Source organism: Acomys minous (assembly GCF_964271855.1).
Source record: "Acomys minous genome assembly, chromosome: 11".
Classification (NCBI taxonomy): Eukaryota; Metazoa; Chordata; class Mammalia; order Rodentia; family Muridae; genus Acomys; species Acomys minous.
Genome location: NC_140492.1, coordinates 65,999,503 through 66,024,586, shown reverse-complemented (window position 1 = coordinate 66,024,586; position 25,084 = coordinate 65,999,503). Strand labels below are relative to the sequence as shown.

General features: G+C 43.4%; 1 protein-coding gene across 15 annotated transcripts in view; it reads left to right on the top strand.

The window, feature by feature from the left end:
- The window catches only part of LPP (LIM domain containing preferred translocation partner in lipoma), a 604,427-nt gene extending 580,602 nt beyond the window's left edge, over positions 1 to 23,825 (top strand). For all 15 annotated transcript variants that reach the window (XM_084802403.1, XM_084802406.1, XM_084802400.1 and 12 more), the window contains 3 exons: positions 1,683 to 1,861; positions 6,942 to 7,062; positions 10,202 to 23,825. In XM_084802403.1, the coding sequence (XP_084658529.1) occupies positions 1,683 to 1,861; positions 6,942 to 7,062; positions 10,202 to 10,330 (429 nt within the window). In that variant the 3' untranslated portion in view covers positions 10,331 to 23,825. The remainder of the gene's footprint in view (positions 1 to 1,682; positions 1,862 to 6,941; positions 7,063 to 10,201) is intronic.
- Positions 23,826 to 25,084: the final 1,259 nt, after the last annotated feature.

The following is a 25,084-nucleotide window of genomic DNA, read 5'->3' as shown; positions in this document are numbered from 1 at the left end:
GCCCCAAGCTGGAGAGATGGCTCAGTAGTTAAGAGCACTGGCTGCTCTTCCAGAGGACCAGGGTTCAATTCCCAGCACCCACATGGCAGCTCACAACTGTCTGTAACCCCAATTCCAGGGGATGAGACTCCCTCACACAGACATACATGCAGGCAAAATACCAGTGCATATAAAAATGTAAAGTGGATAAATTAAATAGATAACCTTTAAAAAAAAATAAAGACTCCCTTCCTTTAATAAAGTTGCAATATTGTAAAGTAATAAGTTAAGTACTGTAGAAAAATGTATAAATTAAAGTGGAGGAGAAAGAAGTAACGTTTTCAAGTGGGTCGTGAAAGAGCTTTCTTATTTGTGTATTGGAAGGTGAGGATGTCAAATTGCCACAGGTCATATAGTCATGAGTCAAGACGCAGAAGGTGGGTGTGAATGAGGGTGAATGAGCGTGAGCACGCTGCTGGATGCTGTGAGGAGCTGAGCCTAGAGAAGAAGATGAAATGCCATGGGAGGAATTCACCCTCTTTACACTCTGGTGCCATGGAGGTTTGCTGTCAGGAAAAAAACATCATCACTTCCATATTTCAGAAAGTAAATTGGACATCTTTTTGGGCTCAATGGGGGTGTCTTCAGGAGAGGGACAACCAAGAAGCCATTGTAGGAGAGTGGCCTCCAGTAGTCTCCAGGACACTTGTTACCTTCATACAGGCAATCTCTCCTCAGGGCGTTTAAATCTCACCGGAAGGTGGCAGTTTCCCCTGAGTGTCCCCGCTCCATCCACTTCTGTGTCTTTCTCTTGACATGTACACCCTAATTTGATTCCCAATTCCAGTGAGTCAGTTCAGCTACTTTATTTAGAGACTAACATATCGCGTGTGAAATAAGATTATTGGTTGAGAACACAGTCTGGGAAGGGGGGTTGATAGCTGACCTTTTAAATGCTGACTCCCTGGATATTATTAGCTCTAACGGTTCACACGGATTCCCAAGGCTCAGCATATTTTCAAATGCAGGTAAACCGAATTTCTTAGTGCACTTCTCACAGCCAGGCCGCCGCTCTATGTTCAACACTTCTGTCAGGAGCCCACTTTGCCTGATTTGTGAGGTTTAAAACGGGCGCTTGGATTCAGGCTGTACGCAGAGTGCGCTCCTGTCTCACTCACTACACAGATAAAAAGTTAGGGGCCCTCAGTGACCCTCCTGGGTCTTCAATGTTGAGTCGAGTTTTACTTGTAATAGTAAAGCAGTTTTCTAAATACCGAACCTGGGAGATGTAGATCAGTGACTACTTCTAGCCTCCCACCTGTTTTTATAAATAAAACTTTACTGAATTCCTGGTTCTTTGCGTGCGTGCTCTCAGAGGCAGCCTTTGTCCTGGGTCGGTTGTTGACACCACAGACCCTTAATATCTGAGCCTTTACTGAAAAACATGTCATCGCTCTTGGTGAAGTAGACAGGAATGCTGTGGGGGGGCGAGGAAGGCAGTGGGTAGTCTAAATCATGGGTCTGCTGCCTGATGCCCTCTGACCTTCCCGGGCGCATCACTGGATGATGGTGATGATGATGATGATGATGATGATGATGATGATGATGATGATGATGATGATGATGCGGCCTGCCTTCCCTGTGTGTGTGCCAAACACTGAAGCCGCGGGGATCCCGTAAAGCGGTTTTCTTTCTCTCCTCAGAATACTCTGGAGCAGTGCAATGTGTGTTCTAAGCCCATCATGGAGCGGATCCTGCGAGCCACCGGGAAGGCCTACCATCCCCACTGCTTCACCTGCGTGATGTGCCACCGCAGCCTGGATGGCATCCCATTCACCGTTGATGCGTGCGGTCTCATCTACTGCATCGAGGACTTCCACAAGTGAGCAGCCCGTCTCCCCTCCCACCTGCCCGTCCCCTTGTTGCCCTCCACCGACCGTGTTTCTCCATGAAATCTCCAGGATTTAGGGGAGTGTTCAGTGGGTTATCCACAGGGCAAGGGGTTGATAGTGGGGGGATCATCTAGCATATCCTCTATTCAATGCTCCTCCGCAGTCGACTGTGCTACCCTTGTGCCGCTGTAGTCTAAACTAACAGCTCCCAGCTCCCAGCTCTTCGACTTAGTTATTAGACCAAAACTTGTCCTGACCGCCTCCTAACTCTGACAGCCTCTGCACGCCTGTCACTGCACGGGTAGGATGTGCTGGTAGACGGACGCAGAGAGCAATTCTATCACAGCACTTCATGCCGTCGCTAACATATCCATGTCCTCCCTTGACCTCCTCCCCAACCAAGGTCTTGTGTGCCTCAGTGTTTCCTGGTGAAGCATGAGTGCAGCGTTGTGCCGTGTTTTGAGAATGATCCGAAAGAAAATTGTCAAGGTCAAGGTTACTAAACTACAGGCCTAAAAACACACTCCTTCAAAAGTGGCAGGGTTTTTTTTTTAATCTTTTGTTTGTTTGTTTGTTTTTGTTTTTGTTTTTCGAGACAGGGTTTCTCTGTGTATCCTTGGCTGTCCTGGACTCACTTGTAGACCAGGCTAGCCTCGAACTCACAGCAATCCTCCTGCCTCTGCCTCCCAAGTGCTGGGATTAAAGGCGTGCACCACCACGCCTGGTTTTTTGTATCTTTCTTAATTGTCCTTGTTAGTTGGCCAAGCGGTCCATCACGTCGGTGCACATGCTTATTATGGTCTGTGTGAGAAGACACAGGTATGGCTTGTGCAAGGCAAGTCGGCTTCCTTGCTTCCGTTCGCTGGGCAGCCAGCCACTCTGTGAGTGGTTTGTGAGACTCCCAAGGATGAAGCACGTTGCTGACCACTTTGGGCTCCACTCTGAGGCTCAAGGCGGGCTGTGGGTTTCTTTCACCACTGTTGATTGTCAACATCCAGAAGGTACTTTCCACACGCAGTTTGGGGACCTGAGACTCATATTTTAAAAATGAATTTCCTGACCACTCTCCCAAGTAGCAGTGAGAGCAAAAACCTCACCAAAAGACATGAGGCTGAATGAATTTTTAAAAAACCCAGAAGCAGACATTTTCAACTCGAATTAGACAAGAAAAGGCTCATTTTCAAAGGGCAGTCACAGCATAAATTGTACTTCACATTATTGCTATTTTTAGCTTGTAATTACACATGGAAAAAAAAACCCTATATCTATTTAAGGGAAGTGAAAAGATACCAATGGGGAGTGTTTTTCTGTCACCATTTCTCTCTTCTCTGAGACTTCCACTTATCCAAGAAAGACAGATAAATGTAAGCAGAGCACACACATTTGTGTTGCTGGAAAAGCTTGAGATATTACACCCCTCAATTAAAAGAGGAAATCAGTTCTGAGAAATGTAAGTTTCTATCTCTGCCATTTATCTTTCATTCTAGTGGTGGGGAGCATAATTAGAGACTTGTAACTGATGACATAAGTGTGTGGGTCTGAGTACTCCCAAAAAGCAGACTTGAGCAACTGAAAGGAAAAAAGAAATACATATCGCAAGCCCCACCCCTCCCCCTTTCAGTGCACATGAAAAAGAAAAATACATTTTTAAAAAAATAATGTTGTCTGCACAATTGGAGATATGGATATTGCCCTTCTATGGATGGAAAATAAAAGAATATTTTCCAGAATCCTTATTGCTTTGCTTTGAAATTATTAGAATACAGAGTGGCCTTCCATCACAGGGATCCAGTGTGGGGTGCTAGCCGTCCCTCACAGGGTGCTAGCCTTCCAGCATGTCGAGGGAGACTAACACAGGCCTAGAGCCTGCTTCTCTTCTTTGGTAAAGCTTTTTTGTTGTTGTTTTCTGGGTGGGTCTCCATTACGGGCTTTTAGGAAATACATGTTAGTTTGATTCCACACACACACACATCCACAGATGGTGGCTGAGCTAAGGAAAGCTGAACACAGAGAGCTGGACAAAGGCAGTTGTCAGTGAGAAAGAGAGGAGCCTGGAGGCTGCGTGAGGAAAGCCTCCCTGTCCTCCTCAGAAGCCGTCTTTTGGCCCAAGCCAGTATCCTACATGAGAAACAGAGGCATTGCTGGTAAAGGACATAGGGGTCTACTATGGCATCTAAAATGGCATCCCAGAACTTGGCACTTGGAAGGGCAGAATCTTGAGGCCTAGGTAATGGGCCATTTCCATAAACCACCTTTGGTTAAGGTTGGCTCGTGTCCTGCAGCCTGGGAATTGAACCCTTTCACAGACATGGTCACCTGTAACTATGGAGAACTCCATGGTCAGGTGACTACCTCAGTATTCGGGAGGTGGACAGTGAATGTACACAAACACACACACACATGTGCACACACGTGCACACACACACATGTGCACATGCACGTGTGCACGCACACACACACTGAGGCACACACACTTCATTTTCCCTATATGCCTATCTTTAAAGACTAAACCTACTATTTTAATGAGACTTCTTTCCTCTCTGTATCCCGTTATGAATTCCTGCCACCTGTATATTTGAGTAATTTTGTAAGTCTATTATAGTGCTGTTGGTTTCTAATGACTTGTGCTTGTGAATAGAATTTTACAGTAACCAACTTAGATGATTTTTGCAACAAGATGGACTATATATAAAAGTTTAGGACAAATACACAAGGATGGAGAATTCCGTATCAGGTCTGTCCAGGAATCTTGTTGAATGTGTGTTTCCAGTGGCAGGGCACTGGTGATGCCCAGGACAACAAGCTTGAGCTGCTAATTTCCGTGTGTGAGGCATATGCAGTGATCTGTGCTTTCTTGGCAGAGATGTCACCCACGGTGTTAGCTAGACTTCCTGCCCCTATGACAAATACCTAAGTAGGAAAGGTCTATTGAGTCACATGGCTTTCCGAATATTTAGTCCGTAGAGGGCTGGTCCTGGGTTTCTGGACCTGTGGTGAGGCAGTAGATGGTGGGAGAGAGGCATGATAGAACAAAGGTGTTCACCTCATGGCTGCCAGGGACAAGATGTGCCATTGAAAGGCATGCTGTTGTCAGTGACCCGCTTCCTCTAACTACCCACCTCCTACTCTCTACCAGCTCCCAATAACACCATTGCCCTGTGACTCCTATAATGGCTTACTCTGTTGAAGCCAAAGCTGTCACAAATCAGCCACCTCCCGAAGGTTCATCAGCTGCCAACTAAGCCCCAAGTCCATGAGCCCGAAGGAGACATTTGATACCCAACCCATAGCAACGATCCATTTGGTTGTTTCGTTTAACAGTCATTTGTTAATGGCGCAAATTATGTTGGACGTAAAAATGACAACAGTCATGCCCCCCTTGACTGAGGAATAGAAATGATAAAAATATCAACAGAAAATAATAACATCCATACAATCCCTAACAGAACCAGCACATAGCAGGTGCTTAGTAAGCAGTGACCATCAAAACTGCTTTCACCCTATTTTTATTAGTGTTTACTAGTATCCACTTGGCAAGTTAAGCACTGGAAAAACCCCCCTCAGATCATAAAGCACTATATATAGTGACAGCTCCCCCACATCTCTACTTTGCTAAGATGGGTGACTTCAGCAAAAACATAGCTTCAGAATGCCTAGAGAAGGTCCGTGATACCAGACATAAAGTCCAAATAACACCTTTCTCATAGAAAAATATAGAAGGTGGTTCAAGTCATTAGGTATTGCTCAGGATTCTCCTGTATGACCAATCGTAATGGTCACCAAAGACCTAGAAACAAGTACTACCTAACTAGGTAAAGCAAGAAAAGAGGGAGAAGTTGTACCCTAGGAAAATACATCTACATGGGAAAACTAGAGGAAGTTGTGGCTACTTCTGCCCTCCCAGTGTCCTAGGAGCTGGGGACAGGACATTTGGCAGTTGATATCAGAAGCTTGATTACTTCACTACTGATAACCCAAATGCAAAAATAATCAGGTAATCCAAAGCAATTTTTTCCACTGAATATAAACTTCTCGCATAAAATGTCAATTACAACAACCCTGATTACTGCTGCAGTTGTACCATGATCCTCTTAATTTTTCTTTCACAGCAATCAATCGATCTGCTGCTTAATTCATATTTATTTAGATTACAGCCATGCAGATGCCTTTTGGGTGCTGCCAAGAAAATTAAAATGTACACAGAGTATAATGTATGTAAAAACGCTCTGACAGCCATGAAGTTATCTTCAGAGTACTAGATTACTATCATTATTTCCTTTTAAGTCTCAGTACAAGTAGATAATTTTTAACATCATTAATCTTAAAACCATTACCATGAGAAACTTTAGTAACTTGGTCCATGTCTCTACCTATCCCTTTCTCTCTCTCGTTTGGTTTTAGGTTTTTGAAATAGGACCTCCCTCAGTAGCCTAAGCTATGTTGAAACTCAGGATGATCGTCTGGTGTCAACCTCTCCAGAGCTAGGACTTGAGATGTGCTGGCTCCGTGTGTCCTTACACCATCTTTGTTGGGTCTTATGTGTGTCCACTCCAAACCACTTGTCATTTCACGCCTTAGACACACGTGTGTTGGAGGCTTCTTCTGGCCTAGAATTCAAGACGTATTTTAAAACGGAAGCTGTAGAGGTTTCCAATTTCAGGATAATTGTCCAGTGCAGAATAAAGGTGTATGGATAGAAGCAGGTCGCAGGGTAGCTAGGGTCTACCAAGACCTTTATCCATCCAGTCAGGCAGGACCTTGTTTCCAGTGTTCAGCTAGGTCATGCCCAGGGCATAGTGTAGTTCTCTGCACACAGGATCACTGCAAACCGTATGTTGCCTGCTTAACAATTCCCAAATGTTCTCTATACAAAGCAGTTCATCCCCTCTTCCCTGTCAGATGCATACTATGTACCATCTGTAGAGGCCTCTCCTGTCTCACTCACTTCGGGTCCAGGTCACACGAGAAATGCAGCCCAGGTGTCGGCCTCTGAGTTGATACTTTTCCTTCTGTGTCCCTCCCCATCTGCATCTGTACTTGACATCTCACCAGAATTCTTTCTGTTTTCAGGAAATTTGCCCCACGCTGCTCCGTGTGCAAGGAACCGATCATGCCAGCTCCCGGCCAGGAGGAGACCGTCCGTATTGTGGCTCTGGACCGTGATTTTCATGTGCACTGCTACCGCTGTGAGGTCTGTGGCATCCCCAAGTCAGAGCAATCATGAATCCTGGACACCTTGGAGTCTGTGAAAGTCCTTAAGCTCAATGGACAGGAGTCAGTTCTGACAAAGGGGTTAATAGAGTGATGTCACTCAACTTACACAACTCTTCACAGCCTGACCTACCCCCCCCCCCCGTGTGTGTGTATGTGTGTGTGTGTGTGTGTATGTGTGTGTGTGTGTGTGTGTGTGTGTGTGCATTTTAAATGCTTCAAATTCTTACTCCTCCAGATGTGACTATGAGACCAAACCACAAGAAATTATATGGCATAGTACATTGTAAACTATTAAGCTAGAGAAAAAGCTATTAATTCTCTGATGATGTTGATGATGATGATGACGACGACAGCAACAACAAATTTTAACTTAGGGTTTGGTTAGCTACTTCTATGGGCAGAGAGGCCATTTTCACCCAGTGAGAAGGAGAAGGATCCATTCATTTCAGAGGCACAAAGGCTTCTCATTCAAACTCATGGAGATTTATGAGTTAGTAGTTAGCTCCAAAGGATCACTGATGAGGTCATGACTGCTAAGAGATATAGAAGAGTCAAGCAGGGGTGCTGTGAGACGCCACAAGGCATGCCTGTAACCAGCCCAAAGTGAGAAGAGGAGCTTAGCTGACTCTGTGGAACATGCAGCCATTAATACATTTGAGTTTTAAAAGGATGCTACATTGAGAAAATGGTTTTAAAATATTTAACCTCTTCCTATGTGTTACCCAGGCCTTCTCCTTCCAGCCTTTTTTTGTCATTACTCGCTCTTGTGGGTGCAGCACTTCTCAGCCCCATCTCCTATCTGTGAGAGATGTGGGCTTTCTTATCCCCTTTTCCCTATAGTTCACCTGGAAAATGCCCAAGGGCGCAGGCTGGCAATGCTCTCAGGGCCCCCAGAGAACTTGTCCACTCCACTCACTGCCTTGCCTATGGCTGACCATCTGTGTTATGCTCTGTGTGCTTTGCTGCTCCCTAACGTCCAGGTTGTATGCCCCTCACAAGCTTAACATGAAGAAATACGACCAAACTAACAGTTTTTATGGAAGGTTCTTGACCAAAGAGAACACCAGCATCCAGCCACCATCTTGGCAGTGTCCCAATGATGAGGCTACAGGAGCATGGACTGTGATCCTTTAGAGGTCATTTTACAGGAGACACTAAGGCTCCAAGAAGGCGCGCTCGCGCATGCGCACACACACACACACACACACACACACACACAGAGTTCCTCACATACACACAGCCTGTGACTTGTGTTTCTGCATCCTGTGTGATATACGAATTAGATTTGCTTTTAAGGACAGAGAAACCTTCAGCAAACCCATAAAATGGAAGGCAGCCAGCCTCTCTTCTAGTCCTGCCTGCCATACAAAGAAACAGGGGGCCGACCTTTCCACTCTCCGTTCTAGCCTTTTCTTGTGTAGTGCTGACCCTAGACATCCATGCTTCAAGCACTGCGGTCAGGGTTGGACCGCTTACAGGGCCCAGATGACTGTAGACAGCAACTCATTGAAGGCTTGATGCTGGGCAGTGAAAGGAGTACTTAGCACACAAGTGCAAGTCCCTGAGTTCGGGTCCTGAGAACCCACGAGAAAAGAAGGAGCATTGCCATGTGCCAGCCACACCAACGTCTTGGGCAGGAGAAAGAGGAAGGTCCTTAGAGCTAATTAACCACTCACGCTGGCTGAATTAAAGTAATCTCTAGGTTCAGTGAGAGACCCCATCATAAAAAGCAACAGAGAGAGGATCACAGGGGAGGACACCAGACGTCATCAACTTCTGACCTCGCATGTGCACATACACCAGAGGGGGACGACGAAAATCGTGTCATCTATGAATCAAGTTATTGTGATTTTTTTTTCTTTTTTTTTTTTTTTTTTTTTTGCTTAGCTCCATTACTCACTTCCTGAAGCCATCCCAAAGTACAAGACATCATTGGTTCTTTTTGGCAAAGCCAAACTTCCTGTGGCTTATAATTGTGTCTGCCGTCGCACTTTGGGTCAGCTGTGTTTATACCAAGAGTTTACTATTTGTCAGCTGTAGGCATGGCTTCACTCATCTCTCTGCCACTCTTAGAGAGCAGAGGGGAACCTTGCAGCAGCCGTAGCCTGCGATAGCTTCTGTTAAAGTGAGCAGGGCACACACAGCGCTAAATGTGAATCGTGTTTATTTTCCAAGCAAGCTCACATTTCTTCTAAAGGCAACGGCTGCCCTTCAGCACTAGCTAACACTTTACACAACAGACCCTCACCAGTGTCAGCAGCCGTGTATCCTTTTACACGTATGCGTTTTGCACAAAACTGCATTCACATCCGATATCTGCTTTGACCATCCCAAAAGCTCAGTAAGGTAGAAAATGCCTGAATTATTTTCCAAATGGCATTCAGTCTTGTATGCAGCGTGCACAGACAGTGACAAACCTAACAGTGGTACCTGGGAGCCTTCGCTGTGGTATCTCTTTTGAAAGTATGGCTGATATTAGTCCTCCCAGCCCTTGCTACTTTGAGTCCTTGCTACAATTGCAGTAAATATTCCAAAGCCCCTGGTAGCCTTTCTGTGTGGCAACAATCATTTTCCTTTTGTTCCTTAAATAGCTATAAACTTCCATTCTTGTCCCTCTCCATTCTTTTGACGAGACCCTAAAACTGAGTACAAAGGGTAGTGTGCATTAGGGACCAGACTTTATTTTTCCTTACTGTGGTTTAGGACAAAAACCTACCCTCTGGGAGCTGAGATCTGTAGGCTCTTTCTTCCTTGTACTGTGTTTTGTATTTGGTGACTAGAAGAGGCATCTTACACGGTTTGTATTTGTTTGTTTCGTTCTGAGACAGGGTCTCCTTGTATACTCCTTGCTGGCCTAGAACTTACTATATAGACTAGACTGGCCTTGAACTCACAGAGATCCACCTGCCTCTGTTTCCCAAGTTCTGGGAGTAAAGATGTATGTCATCACCCTTGGCTTACCATTGGCACTGATCTCACTAATCTCTGATTCAGTTTCATTCAAAATCAGCTGTGTCGTGTCCTAAGGCGTGTGAAAGCTTGGAAGGAGACTTAGGGAGCTGGGCCGATGTCCTGCTCAGTTCCACCCATACTCACCTCTCTCTTGGTTTCCCTAGGACTGTGGTGGTCTTCTATCCGAAGGAGACAACCAAGGCTGCTACCCCTTGGATGGGCACATCCTCTGCAAGACCTGCAACTCAGCCCGCATCAGGGTGTTGACCGCCAAGGCGAGCACTGACCTATAAGGGTCCCAAGCCAGCTTGGCTGCCGAGTGTGTGGCACTGACGAGAATGCAACGCAAGAAAAAAGATAAGAGAAGAAATAGAAAAAATAGAAGAAGCAAAGCTTCTCAACCTCTGGGAGAGTGTCTGGTCTTCGTCTGCTGTCCACCTTTTCTTTAGAAGCACATAGATAGATGATGCGGTTTGTTTAAGTCACTACCAGATACACATTTCACATTGAATCACGTAGGGCCTTGGTTAAAGCCTTTGTTCCGAGGACTTCCACAGTTTTGCACAGGTCACAAACTCCATCCCGTTCACTTCTGCATTCCCGGGGCGTCTAATCCCCGTGTTTGTCTCACTTTTCTTCTGGTTGAATAGATGGTTAGAATGGTATTTGCTTTCACTTTTCCTGGGTGAGTGTGCCAGCCTGCAGGTGCTTTTAGCTTAAAGTCTCATCCTGTCACTTTTCCTCTGACTGTGCCTACAAAAACTTAGTCATTCTGTTGCCAGGTATTGAAAAATTGAAAATGTGACTTTTCCTATTACACTACCCCTCTCATGTCTCCTGGGCTTGCACGTTTTCCTATGTTAGGCTAGAAAGAATTTATTTGAAAAAATATATATATGTATATATATATTAACAGGAGCCTAAATTTAGTTTGCAACTATACCAAATTCAAAGTCTGCAGGGCCTGGTGATCAAGGCTCATTTGAAAACATGTATTGGCCAGTAGCTAAAAAGTGGTAGGAAAGACCCAAATTTCACTACTGAGCCAAAGAAGCTGAGTGGGAAACACTACCCAGAGGATTGCTAGTTGTATTCAGAAAGCCCGTTGTATTTTAGCAGGCCCTACTGTCTGGACATGCCGCAGAGAGACAGACAGACTGGCTTTTGGCACATTTCTCATTCTGTCCAACTCTTCATCTCGGAAGTACTGTGAATCTTCCCTAATACACAGGCATGGTTACTACATTAACATTTATCTACAGAAAGATAAGTATTAAAAGGATTCTCTAAATCTTATCTTTTCCTTTTCACTTTATAATGACCCAAACCTAAATCTTTCTTGTCTGAAAACTGCAAGTCGAGACATACAAAGTGAAGTTATGTAACCATGTTTTGCCTTCTCTTAAAAAAAAAAAAAAGAAAAGAAAAGAAAGAAGAGCTGGGAAAGATTGTGCGACCAGAGTTTTATTATTCACAATCCTTCTGCAGCTCAAGTACATATTGCAGGAGACATTTTCTTATCATCTATGTGACATTTACACCACACTTTCAAAGACAATCACTGAAAACAAAATTGTCTTTTCTGAGCTAAAAATATGCAGAATGGCTGCCTAGAACCTTTATGCAAACTCTTATTAGCCAGTGAGACGCTGGCTTGCCAACTGGAGCCAATTTGCTTCATTAAGAGGAGGCACCTCGCTTAGCAATCGCAGCTGGCCATTTTGTAAACTCAGTGCTCAGTATCGGGATGAGATTTCCCAAACCTTTCTTTCAATCTTCTACAAATATATACTTTAAATTTATATTATATTTTAATATACAGAAAGGTATGAATAATAACATAATGAGTCCCTTTATGGCTAACACCCAGCTCTAAAAGCCACCTTAAATCCCACAAATACCTTTTTTATGTCTTTTACACTCAGTGCTGGGAGTTGAACTACGGCCTTGTGCTCTGCAAGCACTCTGCCACTCCAGCCCCCCAGCCCTTCTGTATCCTTTTTTTTTTTTTTTTATCTTCATGACATGATGATTTTCTAGTCTGACAGTTTTAATTTTAACATTTAGAGCAAAAAAAATTTTTTTAATTACTTGTGCATGTTTAAAATTGCAACCCATGCCTCAGGAATTCCATAAAATGTATTTTACTTGAATAGAAGTCATCCTAAAAGTGATTAAAAGAAACCCTTAAGCTTTTGTCACTCAGCTCAGCTGGGTCAGTCTGTGGCTTATTTACTTCCTCCACTAAGCAGTCTGTGGGTTAGAACCCCGAGCTGCGTGTTTTGGGGGCTTTCTTTGCTGCCTGCTCTTACCTTGCTTCTCTTGAGATGCATGGAGGGCAGCTTGTGGCTTTCGGGGCACAGTGGTGACTCTATCTCTGAATTCCTGTGCTGCAAATCAGAAGCTTGTCTGTGCCACTGACCTCGGGGAACACTAAGAGACAACCGAGGTTGCAATACAGGCCGCTCAACCTGACTGAAATGTTCACCATGAACTGTTTCAGGAAAGTGTCTCTAAGCCAAAAGTAGAGTCCACTACCATGAGAGGGGCAGGAATTGTGCCTAGAAATGCAGTAATATTGCTAGAAATGTAGACAACAGAGGAAGGGTTTCTGTAATATTTATCTATAGAGCAATAGCATCCTACTTGTTACATTTAACTACTTGTGTAACCAGATGTTTACGTACGAGAGTTATAGGAGAGTGCTGCCACAGTTTCTTCCCTGAGGCGTTCTGGGCAGGGCTCTGCTTGCTTGCAGCCTTCCCAGTGCTTTCTTATTTAGTCACCTCAGAGGATCTTTACCAAAGATTTTTTTTAAAGTAAATTTCTTTTTTTAATATAGACTCATACTTTTATAATAATGAATGTGCACATACACATACACAGAAATATTTAGAATTAGATGTCTTTCTTCCACAAGGGCTAATGAGTATAAAGGGTCCCTCCATTTTATTCTGCAGTTTCTCTAATATGTGATTTACATTGCTTTCTTGTTTTCTTATACTAAGCATTTGATTTAAACAATACCAAATCACTCTACTCTTTAACTCTTTTAGCTACGTAAAGTTTTGCCTACTGTAGAGATATAAAGATCTATTATTACCTTAATGATTATGAGCACTGCCTTTTGATTTATTGCCTTACTTATCATTTAAATACATAAATAGAAAAAATATATATAATGTGTGTAATGGAAAAACTTGTAAAAAAATATACCTGAATTGTTTAAATATCAAGAGCACAAACATTTGCTTATTCTGTATAAAGTGAAATACATTAGAAAGGAAAGAACCCACCATTGGGGGGCTCTGCAGAGAACATTCCAAATCGGATTCTCTTTCCACCTCTGTGGTGGTGGGGATGGGTCGCTGAGCCTTGCATAAAACAGACAAGGGCTCTACAGTAGCTAACCTCCCATCCTGAATAAGATCTCTTGTAACTGTTTGGGTTCCCGGTCTCAGACTGCTCAGTATGGCGCCTGACTGGCAAACAGCATTGCCTTTAAAACTCAAAATGCATCATCCCGAATTGTAGCTCAAAGCCTGAGAGTCTCTGCAGCTCAATGATGTGGGTTTTTTCCTTTCATTAGCACATTGTTGTCCCTGTTGGAACAACTACTGATTCTTGGGTAATATGCTGATTAATGAAGTGAACTTAAAAACACTAATTGTTTGCTATGAAAAATTCTGCAAAGATGTTTGTGATGGACTTTTAAAGAAATGTGGAACTTAATAGCCATAAACAAGCAGTTGTTTTGCATCTGGGTCCAGGCAGGGGAGAGAGTACTCTGAGGCTACAGGAGAGGGTTAAAAGACTCTGAAAACATGACTGCCAACTGTCTTCCTAGTTACCACAAATCCTATTAATGTGAGCCAGTCAGGAATAACAGTGTTATTTCTATTTGATATGGTTTGGGCTTCTCTTGTCAGATCTGTGTCGCTTGCCCCCTGATCCTTCCATTATCAAGTTTTGAAGGGTGTCGGGGAAATTATGGCAGCTGCTAGGGAGATCAGGGAAACACTGATGTAACCTCACAGCCTCTCACCATCCCTCTTGGCTTGGAAAGGCATTTTTTTTTCATATACATTTCTAGAAATATTGCCATTCTACCTTAGTATTTCACATTTGTAGTTTAAACAAGTGATTGTCCATCTGTTGCCTAAAGCTACAGTACATGTGTGTTATGAATGAAATATGACAGCATGTTCCATACCCCTGCCTCAGCCATCTGTAGAAAACCAGCAACCAAAAAAGATACCTCTGCAAAATGTGCCTCAAGTCCATGTCCTGGGATGGCTCTTCTGGTGCACTTTCATGAGAGACAATCGAAAGCAATTCATAATTGTGCCTTATTTTTAAGTAATCTGTTTACTCTATTGTGATTATTGCTCAGTAATATAAATACTTAATCTCAAGTCTCAAAGATTTATACACAGAGAGAGGGGGGCGGGTAGGGGAGGAGGGAGGGAAGGGAAGCACTGTTCTTCCATCCTAATCTATTATTTTCTCAGTTTGGAAGGACTTCATGGCTCTAAGGGATGCATACATGCTCACAGCTAAGTCTGTATATTGGGTGTTATTGGTCAGTCCTTATAATCTGACATTCCTCCTGTTTTATTCGGACACTAAAGACAGAGTCTTGAGGCTGTAACACCCATTCAGCACACACATTTTAAAAGTGTGTTATTTGTTTGAATCAATAAGTAGCAGTCTTGATTTTTGAGCAAGGTACAGCCATGAATATTCCAAGACAAGTTATTTGGACTTGACTCATATCTGGAATGCAGCTGCCAGCATAGCTTTACGTCAGACCCTTTAAGTTTAACCTGGCCAGAACTGCTGTGACTTAATGCAGGTGGTAAGCGCCCCACCCCTTGCTTTCTCCTCTCTTCTCCTTTCCCACCTCCCTTTATCCCTTCTTTCTATTGGGCCTACTAATGCTGCTCTACTTGACCTTCTCATAGAGTCAGTTAGGACACAGCTACATCATGATCACATATAAGGAGAAAGGCTACCAGGATGTGCACTCACCAGCCAAAAAAACCCTTGATTTGTGGGCGCATGCTCTGGGTTCTGCTTATTCCTAGAGGAAGATGTAGTCTTCCGGGGAATTAGGCAGTAGAATCTTCCTTTAAAATTATCTATATATTCCTCACCTATATGCAAACTGATCTTTCTAAGGCTAGCCTAGGATTTTGTTTTTAACTCAAATATTTTTAGTGAGGGAGCCTCATTTCGCTCTGTGGGAATAGACTTGATATCCTTCCTTATGGCAAGGGGGAAGCTTAACCTTTCCCAAACGTTAGCGTTTCAGCACGTAGCCCATAGTCCATATTTGCTAAGAATAATTGACTCACAGTATTTGCAAGGCATAGTTTAGCATTTTTCTTAGAGTGTAGATTATTTTGTAGGCATATTTTTCTTTTAGTATGGAAGGGAAAGACACTAATTTACTTCTCTGCTTTAATTTTTCTTCCTTATGCAGCTTCTTAGACAATATTTTAGTTAGCCACCATGCATACGACTAATTGTGGAGAGCTATGTAAAAGACATATTTTTATCCATCTTATTGAAAAACACATGCGCAAATCTTTGCTCTTCGCTTCTGGTTGGTATTTGTTTTATAGCAGTGTCTAAGCAGGGTGATAAGTGTCTCTGCTTCTTGCATTTATTAAGAAATTAACACACTACCAATGCCCAGATTCTTTTGTACTTAGAATGAATAGCTGAGCTAAGTTTTCCAAGATGCTCATCCCCTTAGGGGCAAGAACAAACTTCATCTGACTCTGATAGTCATCTGCTGCGTTCCAGTAGATATTATTCAGTAGCCACGAATGCACTCCCATGGACTTACCTTTGAACGTAGCTTCTAAAGTCAGTTTTCAGTCCTAGAAGCAGAATACTCTACCAAGAACACCGTTGTCACCCCATCACTTTGTGCTCAACCCGAGGGCCAGCAGATCTTGCTGAACACAAACATCTGGTTCCTCTGTTTGGGGAAACTATTATGGTCCTTATAACAACTGTATCTTCTGTTGCTTTTGTGACTGATGACCATAACATTTACTGTTGGATATGGCCAGTGTGGACTACTACTCAAGTGTTCCAAGGCTAGCCTTGGGAAACGCGATAAAACCATCCTAAATTCCAGGCTCTTCACCTCTGTGGGTATGGTGTCACCAAGTCCTTCAGTGTCTCACTTACGGACACTGGCAGCGCCTCTTACTCTCCTGCCACCAACGAACTTGCTTGAAGGGAATTCTCTCATCATGGCGGAGCGAGGTAAAGACAGATCAGTCATACGTGCAAACCAGCCCTCGTTATCATCTGGGCTGGTTTCTGTTTTACCTTGTTTTGCTGCTGTTTTTCATGCTGACAGAATCAAAGTCACTGAGAAGAAAGGAAGTGAGCTAAGGCGTAATCCATCCACAAGAGTCCTGCTCCCTGGCCTCATGAGGTCTCCCATGCCCTTCCCTTCCCTTTAGCACTATCTTCTTGTGAACAGCACTTGTCTATTGGGTAGAGAAAAAGGTTCTTGACACTTTAAGTTCTGCATCAATACTAGTCTTTGGTTTCGAAACTCCTCCAGTTTACCAATATTTATGTCTGAAGCAAACCACTTCCATCTGTGAGACTCTCCTTCACTCTTACTCTCCTCAAGACAGCCAAGGCTATTACACAGAGAAACCCTGCCTCAAAAAAACAAAAATGAAAAAACAGAGTTCATGGTTTACTTAAAGTCTTGTCCCCTCAGCATCCTAATTCCTCAGCTGATCTTGTCTTAATGGCTATCGCTGAATTACAATGACTCAAGCTGACTTCAAGCAATGTCAGTCAGCCCTGCAAAGGAGTGCGGCATGGGAAAGAGTTGTTCTACACAGTGGCCTCCGTGGACGTTCAGGGAGGATATGTAGGAAGTGAGGACTCCCTGAGCTGACTTACTGGTTTCACTAGGAAGCCGGAGGAAGATCTTTAAGGCCCACCGGGACAGCATGGGTACCCATCTGCAAAAATACCTTGGCATTGGGCATGGATTCTTGAGTCTTGAACAGCAGAGAAAGCTTTCATATATTCAGGCTCAGTGAGAGGGGAAAGGCACCAATGCACACTGAACTGGTAATCCCTTCCCATTAACGTTACAGTTGGAGGAGGGGATGACTCGTCAGACACACCCGACTCATACAGTTTAGGTAGGAAACGCACCCTGGTGGTCTTTGTTGCAAGACGTGCACTCTTATTAGCAAATGTGCCCATCTTTTAAACCCTCAAAAGAGGAACAAGGAGGCAATGTCTATGTCTTATTCTTCTAGGAACACAATTACGGCTCCCAGCCATCTGTGACACTTGGTGTTCCAGTTCCATCACAGACCCCTTGCTGCACAGTGATGTTTGCTTAATTACTGCCAGCATCAAGGAACTAATCACCCCATGAGGAAGTCCCTTTGTCTCATCTGTCCTTGTCATTAAAACAGAGCTAGTCTGTGGGTTTATGTTCTCCTGAATCCAGAAAACTAACCTACAAAGCATAATACAATCCCAGCATGCACCTTGTTTTTTCTTCCATTGTATTGGTTTTGTTTTTGAATGATGTATTACTTTTAAAAAACAACTTCCATTTTTAGCTGAGGAAGAGAAATGCTTTAAACATCCATAAAAACAGTCAAAAGAATTTCTGACAGTCAGATAGTAGAATTTCTATCAATTTTCTTGGTTGCATTTTTATCCAGAAAACAAACTACTCTGAAAGTTATCATATAGCCTCATCCCCTCTCTTAGTGACTGTCCCATTAATAATCCATTCCATTTATCTGACCCACTGGTAATGATCTTAAAAATGGTGGGAAACATCACTGCATAATCACCAGTTATTACAATGAAAATGTCAAAAGCAAAATCCAGGGGTGCTGCTGAAAACTCATTGCTTCTGATCAGTTCTTCAGCACAAAAGGATACAGTCCTTCATGGAAGGATTGGGTGATGCTGCATTTTATGTACAACTATATGAGTCCTCTCACTGTTGCCCTGGGTTACGGTTTAGCTGGGTTCCATTAAGCTTCAGAAGTGCAGGCTCCTGTCTCTTCTACCCCAGCTTTGAGTTTGAGAGCCCTGCAGCCAGAGCATGCTATCCGCCTCTGAGCAGGTAGCACCTATGGGTGGATTTCAGAGCTGTAAAAAATAATACAATTCCTGAGAGAGCTTCCAAACTGCTTTCACACACAGAAGAGCCCTGGGAAGATAGTTATTAATAGCCCTGTCCTAGAAGAGAAAGCTGAGGTCCTGAATCGTTAAGTGACTTGCCAAAAGCAATATAGTGCTAAGTGTGAGATCTGGGTTTTTACCCAGCCCTTGCCCCATACCTCTCACAGGTCATTGAAGGCCCTGTTAGAAAAATGCCCATGCAAACTCACAGGGGCCGTTTTGGTTATCAGTGGCAAGTGGTGTACATGTGCATTATAGTGTTGCAGACCATTGAGAGCTTGCACATGTCTGTGTCATCTTGTAGGAAGCCACGGGTTTGTGTGATCAGCACCATGATGACCCCTATGGAGCAGAGGCCACACTGAGCAGACAGCTGTGCAGAGGCATCTTGCAGCCAATTTCCCCAGAGAGTGAGGGTTTATGTTAACTGGAAACCTATCTAGACCTGTCAGGCTCAGGACATCAGTTGAGACTGTAATGTGCAAGAGGTACCTGAGTGTTAGGAAAGCCCTTCCTCCCATGGGCCACGGTGTACATCCCACAGAGGCAGAAGCTGCTATAGGTTTCATACACACACACACACACACACACACACACACACACACACACACACACTACACACACACATTAGTCTCTCTATCAGTTCACATTAATGTAGAGCCTGCCAAGAGCATGCTGATAAACAACAGTAATTTCTGATCCAACAAACCCATGACCAAAGCCCTTGGAATGTCTAAACAAGCACTATCGAATGGATGGCCTTTCTGAAATTTAGCCTTCATCATTTATTAGGTGATACTTCTTGGGCTGTTGTAGCTTAGTGATTAATATACTCTCATCACAAGGGCACAGAGCATAGCATTGTGTTCTTAATAACAACAGAAATCTGACTTCGAGGACCCCAGGAACATTCTAGAAGTCGGCCATCATCACAGCTCGACAAGTGGACGCTCCTCTTGCAGCTGATTCAGTCATGAATCTCCGCCTTCCAGGTTTAGTCTTGGTTTTCATTTCTCTCTTTTCTGTCTTCTGGTTGTTTGCTACAAGTTGGAAATCCATTGATTAAGAAAATATCCTTTGTTCACATTAAATCTGCACTCGATCTAGAAAACTTTTCAAATGCCCTAGTCTGTACGTTTGGCTTTTTTTTTTTCCTCCCTAGAGTCTCTCCTCCATCAGGCCAAGATCACCGCTCATCTCTCTGTTCCCTTAGATTAGTAAAAGGCAAGTTAAACCAGAAATGGCCTCTCAGCCTTTTTCCAGTCTTCCCAGAAGAGAAGTAAAGGACACTGAGAGGATCCAGAAGATTGATGACATTGGCTGAGCACTCAACAGCCACAAGCCAGAAAGGTGCCTTATCTATCTGAGAGCTTTGATGAAGTAAATGTGCTTGGTAGAATGGGGAGCACTTCCTTGGTAGAATGGGGAGCACTTCCTTGGTAGAATGGGGAGCACTTCCTCTGGCACAGATGGGGTAGCTCACCTAAGCTGTAGACCAATGAGGACTTTTGGATGCTTCTCTGAATGGCCAGATGAGTTACCTGAGAAGAGACACTTGCCTCTTAGAGCTGTCCCATGTCAGTGGACAGAACAGCAATAAAGAGGCGAATGTGTAAAACCACTCCTTCTTGAAAAGCTTATGATACTTTTCAGATCTCTTCAGGAATCAACCACAAAGCCAGACTTGCCTTCCTAGGATATTAAAAAAAAAAAAAGGGAAAAAATACGGATGAAACTTTTCCTTCTTCCACCCTATATAATATAGTTCCAAATGTTTAGAGAAAGAACAGTTGTATTGTCTTTGAAGATCATATACACACACATATACAGGTCTTTACCAAGGGAGCCGATTCTTTAAAGAAAAGAAATCTTATTTTAAAACACTTCAGCTCTTCGGGCCATGAAATTAATAACTCCTAGACCTGACCCATTTTCATAGCTGCCAAAACAGAAGAGAGAAAGCTCCTTAAATTTAGTCTGGATCTATTTATCTCTTAAAATATGTCAAAGCAATTTGATGCAGGGGTAGAAAGTGAGGTGTTTATCTCTCTTCTCTTGATTCCCCCTGTCTCTTTGGGGAAAGGGGCACAGAATAAGGAGCTAGCATTCTCAGGACATTGTGATGCCATTTTCTATAGCAGCTGCTTTGCTTCATACTGCTGTGTAGGAATTAAGAGTTGCTTTCATAAATCCACCTTGTCCATCACAAAGGAGTAAATATTATGTCTGAATATCTTTGCTCACCAAATGATTTACCTCCAGTTTTCAGTCAGAACATGTAAAACAGGCAGAGCTGGCTTTCGAATGTACATCCTCCCTCAGTCCCTTTTTGCTTCTTTTCTCAGGGGAGACTTGTGTGACAGAAAAACAATCTGGCTCCTCCTCATCCCTCCTTGCCTTTGGATGGCAATGAAGCTCACTTAGTAATGACAGGGTGGCAGACCTTGGCCAAGTCATGATGTATCTGCCTAAGATGTTTCATTCCTTCAACCACAGCTGAGAGGAAAGGGGTTTTCATAGTTTAAACACCAACAATGTGAATGGTCCCATTTTGCCTAAAAAAAAAAAAATAGTAAGGCAGGAGCTGATCCTTGGGTAGTATGTGCCCTGCAGTAACCTTTTGTGTCTGGGTTTCTAGAAGAGTGTCAGACATAGCAACATGTGGGATTACGTCACACGCCGTAGACCTCGTTTGCTCAATGACAAACTGAATTTGCCTGGCCCCTCCTTCTACCTGAAGTGAGAAATCTAAACTGAGTTGTGTCCTAGATGAAATGTAGACTCCAGAAACTGATCTGATCAGAAGTGGTTTGCAGTGAAGTGGTAGTGAAGTCATATTTCAATGAGTTTTCCTTTACTACCCATATATGCACTTGGGAGACCTAAGAAGCAAATTACCCAAGACCTCTTTCCTCACGAGTGAAGGGAGAACAGTTCCCTGTTAAGGACCGGAATCATGTCTTCATTCTTTTAAGAAAACATGTCGAGGAGAAAATAGAATTAAATATGACATGTGACTGTCTGGTTCTTCAGCATGAATAAGATTGCTGTGTGAGATTCTGTGCTTTACACAAGACCTGAACTTTAGAAGCCAAGTTTGTACAGCTGCTGGGAGCGCTGATCTCCATGAATGCTCTGTGTAGCGAGTTACCCTGGGTTTGGTTTGGTTTGGTTTTATCTGGCTCTACGCCTTTATCGCTATTACTTAACAGATTTGGGGCCTTTTTTTTTCTCTACTGCTAAGTATAGGAATGTGTGCAATTATGAGATGAACTTTCTAAGTAGAAAGCCTGTGCCACAAAGTAGATGGAACACAAAGGCACAGAGCCCAGGGATAGTAATTTTGCCTGAGCTACACACACAGGCTCTTATTTCATGGCTTTGTCACAAGCTTTCCTCCTTCTGTGCCATCACCTTTGAGAAAAATGATTGCACCTTCTCCAACTCTGCCTTTTTAACAGCTACAGTGGAATTGGCAAGACTTTGCCAGCTCTGAATATAGCCATTTGCCGACTCCGGCCTCTGTGAGACTGATTCAAATCTGTGATCTTCTGTTCAGCATACACAGCAGCAAAGTGAGAAGATGGGTGCTAAATATAGGCTCTATTAACTTTACTTTTAGATGTACTGCCTTCAAAAAGTGCCTATTCTGAGAAACATAAACGTTATTCCTACATATGTATGTACACACGGTACCCAGAGCCGCACTGTTCAGCCTTCAAAAACACCATCAGAAGGAGTAGGTGCTGAGATAGGAAAGCATTGCCAAATGGAAGAACGTGGCTCACTTCCAATTTCCCCTACAGTGGCTACCATGAAATGGGCTGAAACAGAGTCCGCGCCACTTCCTGCTGACACAGCCACTTTGCGTTTGTATGCCAGGAAGGGTGGCAAATTGCTGAGGAACCTGTACTCCATGAAAGTAATACACTCAGGGACATTTCATCGGGGGAAGAAAAGGCAAATTAATATGTGTGTCATGTGTGTGTTTTATAAGCTAAGTATTGCTCAGTTTAGAGTGTCAGCAGGTTTCTTTTATCTCTTAGGCTAACCTAGAGAAAACTAGAGTCTTGGCTATAAGGAATGCAGGCTCAGGGGGCCAAGTATCCCTGCCAGATCCTTGAAGCATTTTTACTCCAGCTCCTAAGAATACTAGCACATGTTATTTGAGGGCTTTTGTTCCTGGAGCTCTGTCAGGGACAGAGGAACACTAGATATTTCCGATGAGGCAGCAGCATGGGCTGGAAGGGTGAATTTTTACCCAGCAGTGGCAATAGGAGATGAGCCAGGTAAATATGCTGAGGTAGAGAGAGATACTGTATGATTGTAGAAGGGTTGAAGGGAGGACATGATTCCAAAAAAGATTGTTCTCAATGTGTCGTCTGACTCAACCAGCTGGCAGAGTACACTTGCCAAGTCGCTTCCTTTCCTTCTAAGTCACTTGGCTCCATAGTCCCTGGATATATGCCTCTAAGGAAAGGAAGATGTGTCCACTTAAGGCTTCCGAAAAGGGCATCCGCAATGTCCTCTTGGTCAGAAAGCTACCAGGGAAATGCCACGTCTCCCACTCAGGTGTACCAAGTGAAAGTAATGGGGACAAACCTGTGGGAGACATGCTTGATGTCATCACAGTCATCTGCCGCTCTGCTCTCCAAGTATGAGCCCAGGGACCCAACAAGAGCTGAGAGAATCACGGGGCACTGATGAGTAGCTTTGGGGGCGTGGCCGTACTTCTTCAGGAGCATCACGCTTGGAGTCAGGTTGATTTTTTTTCTTTAAAGAGAGATGGGTAGTACTCTCCCCCCCTCCCCCCGCAACCACTTCTCCTGTTGGTGATCCTTTTAACTCTATCTGGTTTCAACACTACTTACTTCCTGTTCTTGACATGATCAGATTTCAGTGCTAGAAAAGAATTCCAAAGTCTCTGGGTGATGTCATCAAGTCTTCGGGATACACAGGTTCTCCTCCTTGGGTACAAACAAACTGTGACAGATACAATATGGCCTTGCTCTTGAGTTTCAGTCTGATGATGTGTCACCATGAGAGATAGCTTGATGTGAAAGCTAAGTTGTAGTTAATGGGATGGGTCAAGGACAGAGGAGAAATGCTGTCAGGCTTTCTCTGTGCTGAGTGTATCTCCTGGGAGCAGGCATTTGTCCTGGCTAGTCACAACCACAGCCTCAGCAGCAATAGCACCAGCACCAGCAGCAGCAGCAGAGTCTCAGTAGCATCCCCACCTAAGGAAAACCTACCCAAAAGCATAGAGAATACAACATTGTGCATTTGTGTGATGACAATAGAGCCATGGTATTTACAGAGCATAAGCATAAACCACCTCTGACATGCCCACAGCAGCATGTGTGATTCCTTACGAAAAATCAGAGAGAGCTGTCATAAGAAAGTGATTTGGGTAATTTCTTTTGTATTTACACATTATTCAGTTATATCCAATCATGTTTTTATTTACATTCTATCAGTTTTGATTATGTTTTCCCAGTGCTCTATGAGAATAAATATGAAAATCACAATGTTTTTCTGTAAGAGAACTACTTTATATTTAGAAATCCAATAAACTTCTCATTCCACTGACTTGCCTGTGTGTGGAATTCTTTTGGAGTCAGATGATCTCTGTCCCCTTTTCTTTTGAGCCCAGTTACAGTGATTCATTATTTTCACCAGTTGCTTTCCATATGGTCCTCTGAGAAGGGGAACGTCTCTCAGAGCAAATATGCCACAAGAGCAAGAGGCCCCCACTCTGTCAACACAGATGAGCTCAGCTTCTGACATGTTCTGGACTCTGCAAAAAGTGTGTGTGCTAGATTAAATAAGTAAGTCCCTTGAGGTGGAATTGGTGGAATTCTACCTTCATTAAACAACTCACATTTTCACATTTTTTTCTCCACTTGTACTAGGAATATTTCTCAAACATTACAATCCAATCTTGGTGTAGATACCTTGAGGAATGCAGATGTCATCCATAATGGGGCTGGGTCTATAGATGTGTACCAGTCACTAGGACAAAGAATCAGATATGAGGAAGAGGGACCACATCTTCAAACTTTGTGTTTAATCATTCCTTTTTGGTGGCTTTGATTATTTTGTCCTAGTTTATATTCTATCAATAAGAGAAAATAACCAAGATCATTATTTTAAATAATTCACTTTTTCATGTAGCAGATGTACTGGGAAACCAAAACACCTAGTTCACTAATCCTCAGGTTTAAGCTGACTAAAGCATACCTGAGCCTCTGTCACAAAAGCGGAGAGTTCCCTTCTGCTTGGTACTTATTCCTGGGCTTCTTTTTCTCCAGCATCTGTTTTCTGTCTACTGATGGTAGCACATCTGAGAACAGTGGGTGGGAGGGCTCTCACAGAGACTGCTGTTTTTAAAGCTGCCAAATAGAAGGCCCATCCTTGGATAAAATTATGAGTAAGTCACTGATACTGGAGAAATTCAGGAGGTTGTACTCAAAAAGAGTATGTGTGATATAATTTTACTTTTCTGTCTCCTCTCATGTTTTTCAATCACTCAATACTCTTTGAGGAGCCAATTCTGTTCTCTGTAGTCTAATGTTGTATGTCACCCATTTTTCCTACTTGTAGACTATGAAAGCTAGTAGGGCCCTTAGAGATCACGTGCCATGGCCTGCCAAAAGAACACTAAGTCCTAGAGATAGGAAGGCATTTTCCCAAGGGCCAGAATGATGACGAAGCAAGGCTTGAGTCCTGCCTTCTGACTTGGTCCAGGGCTGTCATACAGATTCTTTCATGATGTGGGAAATAATGACACTGTGGGAGGGGGGCTGAGCAAAACCAAGAGTATGTGATGTCCCTAGACCCCAACTAAA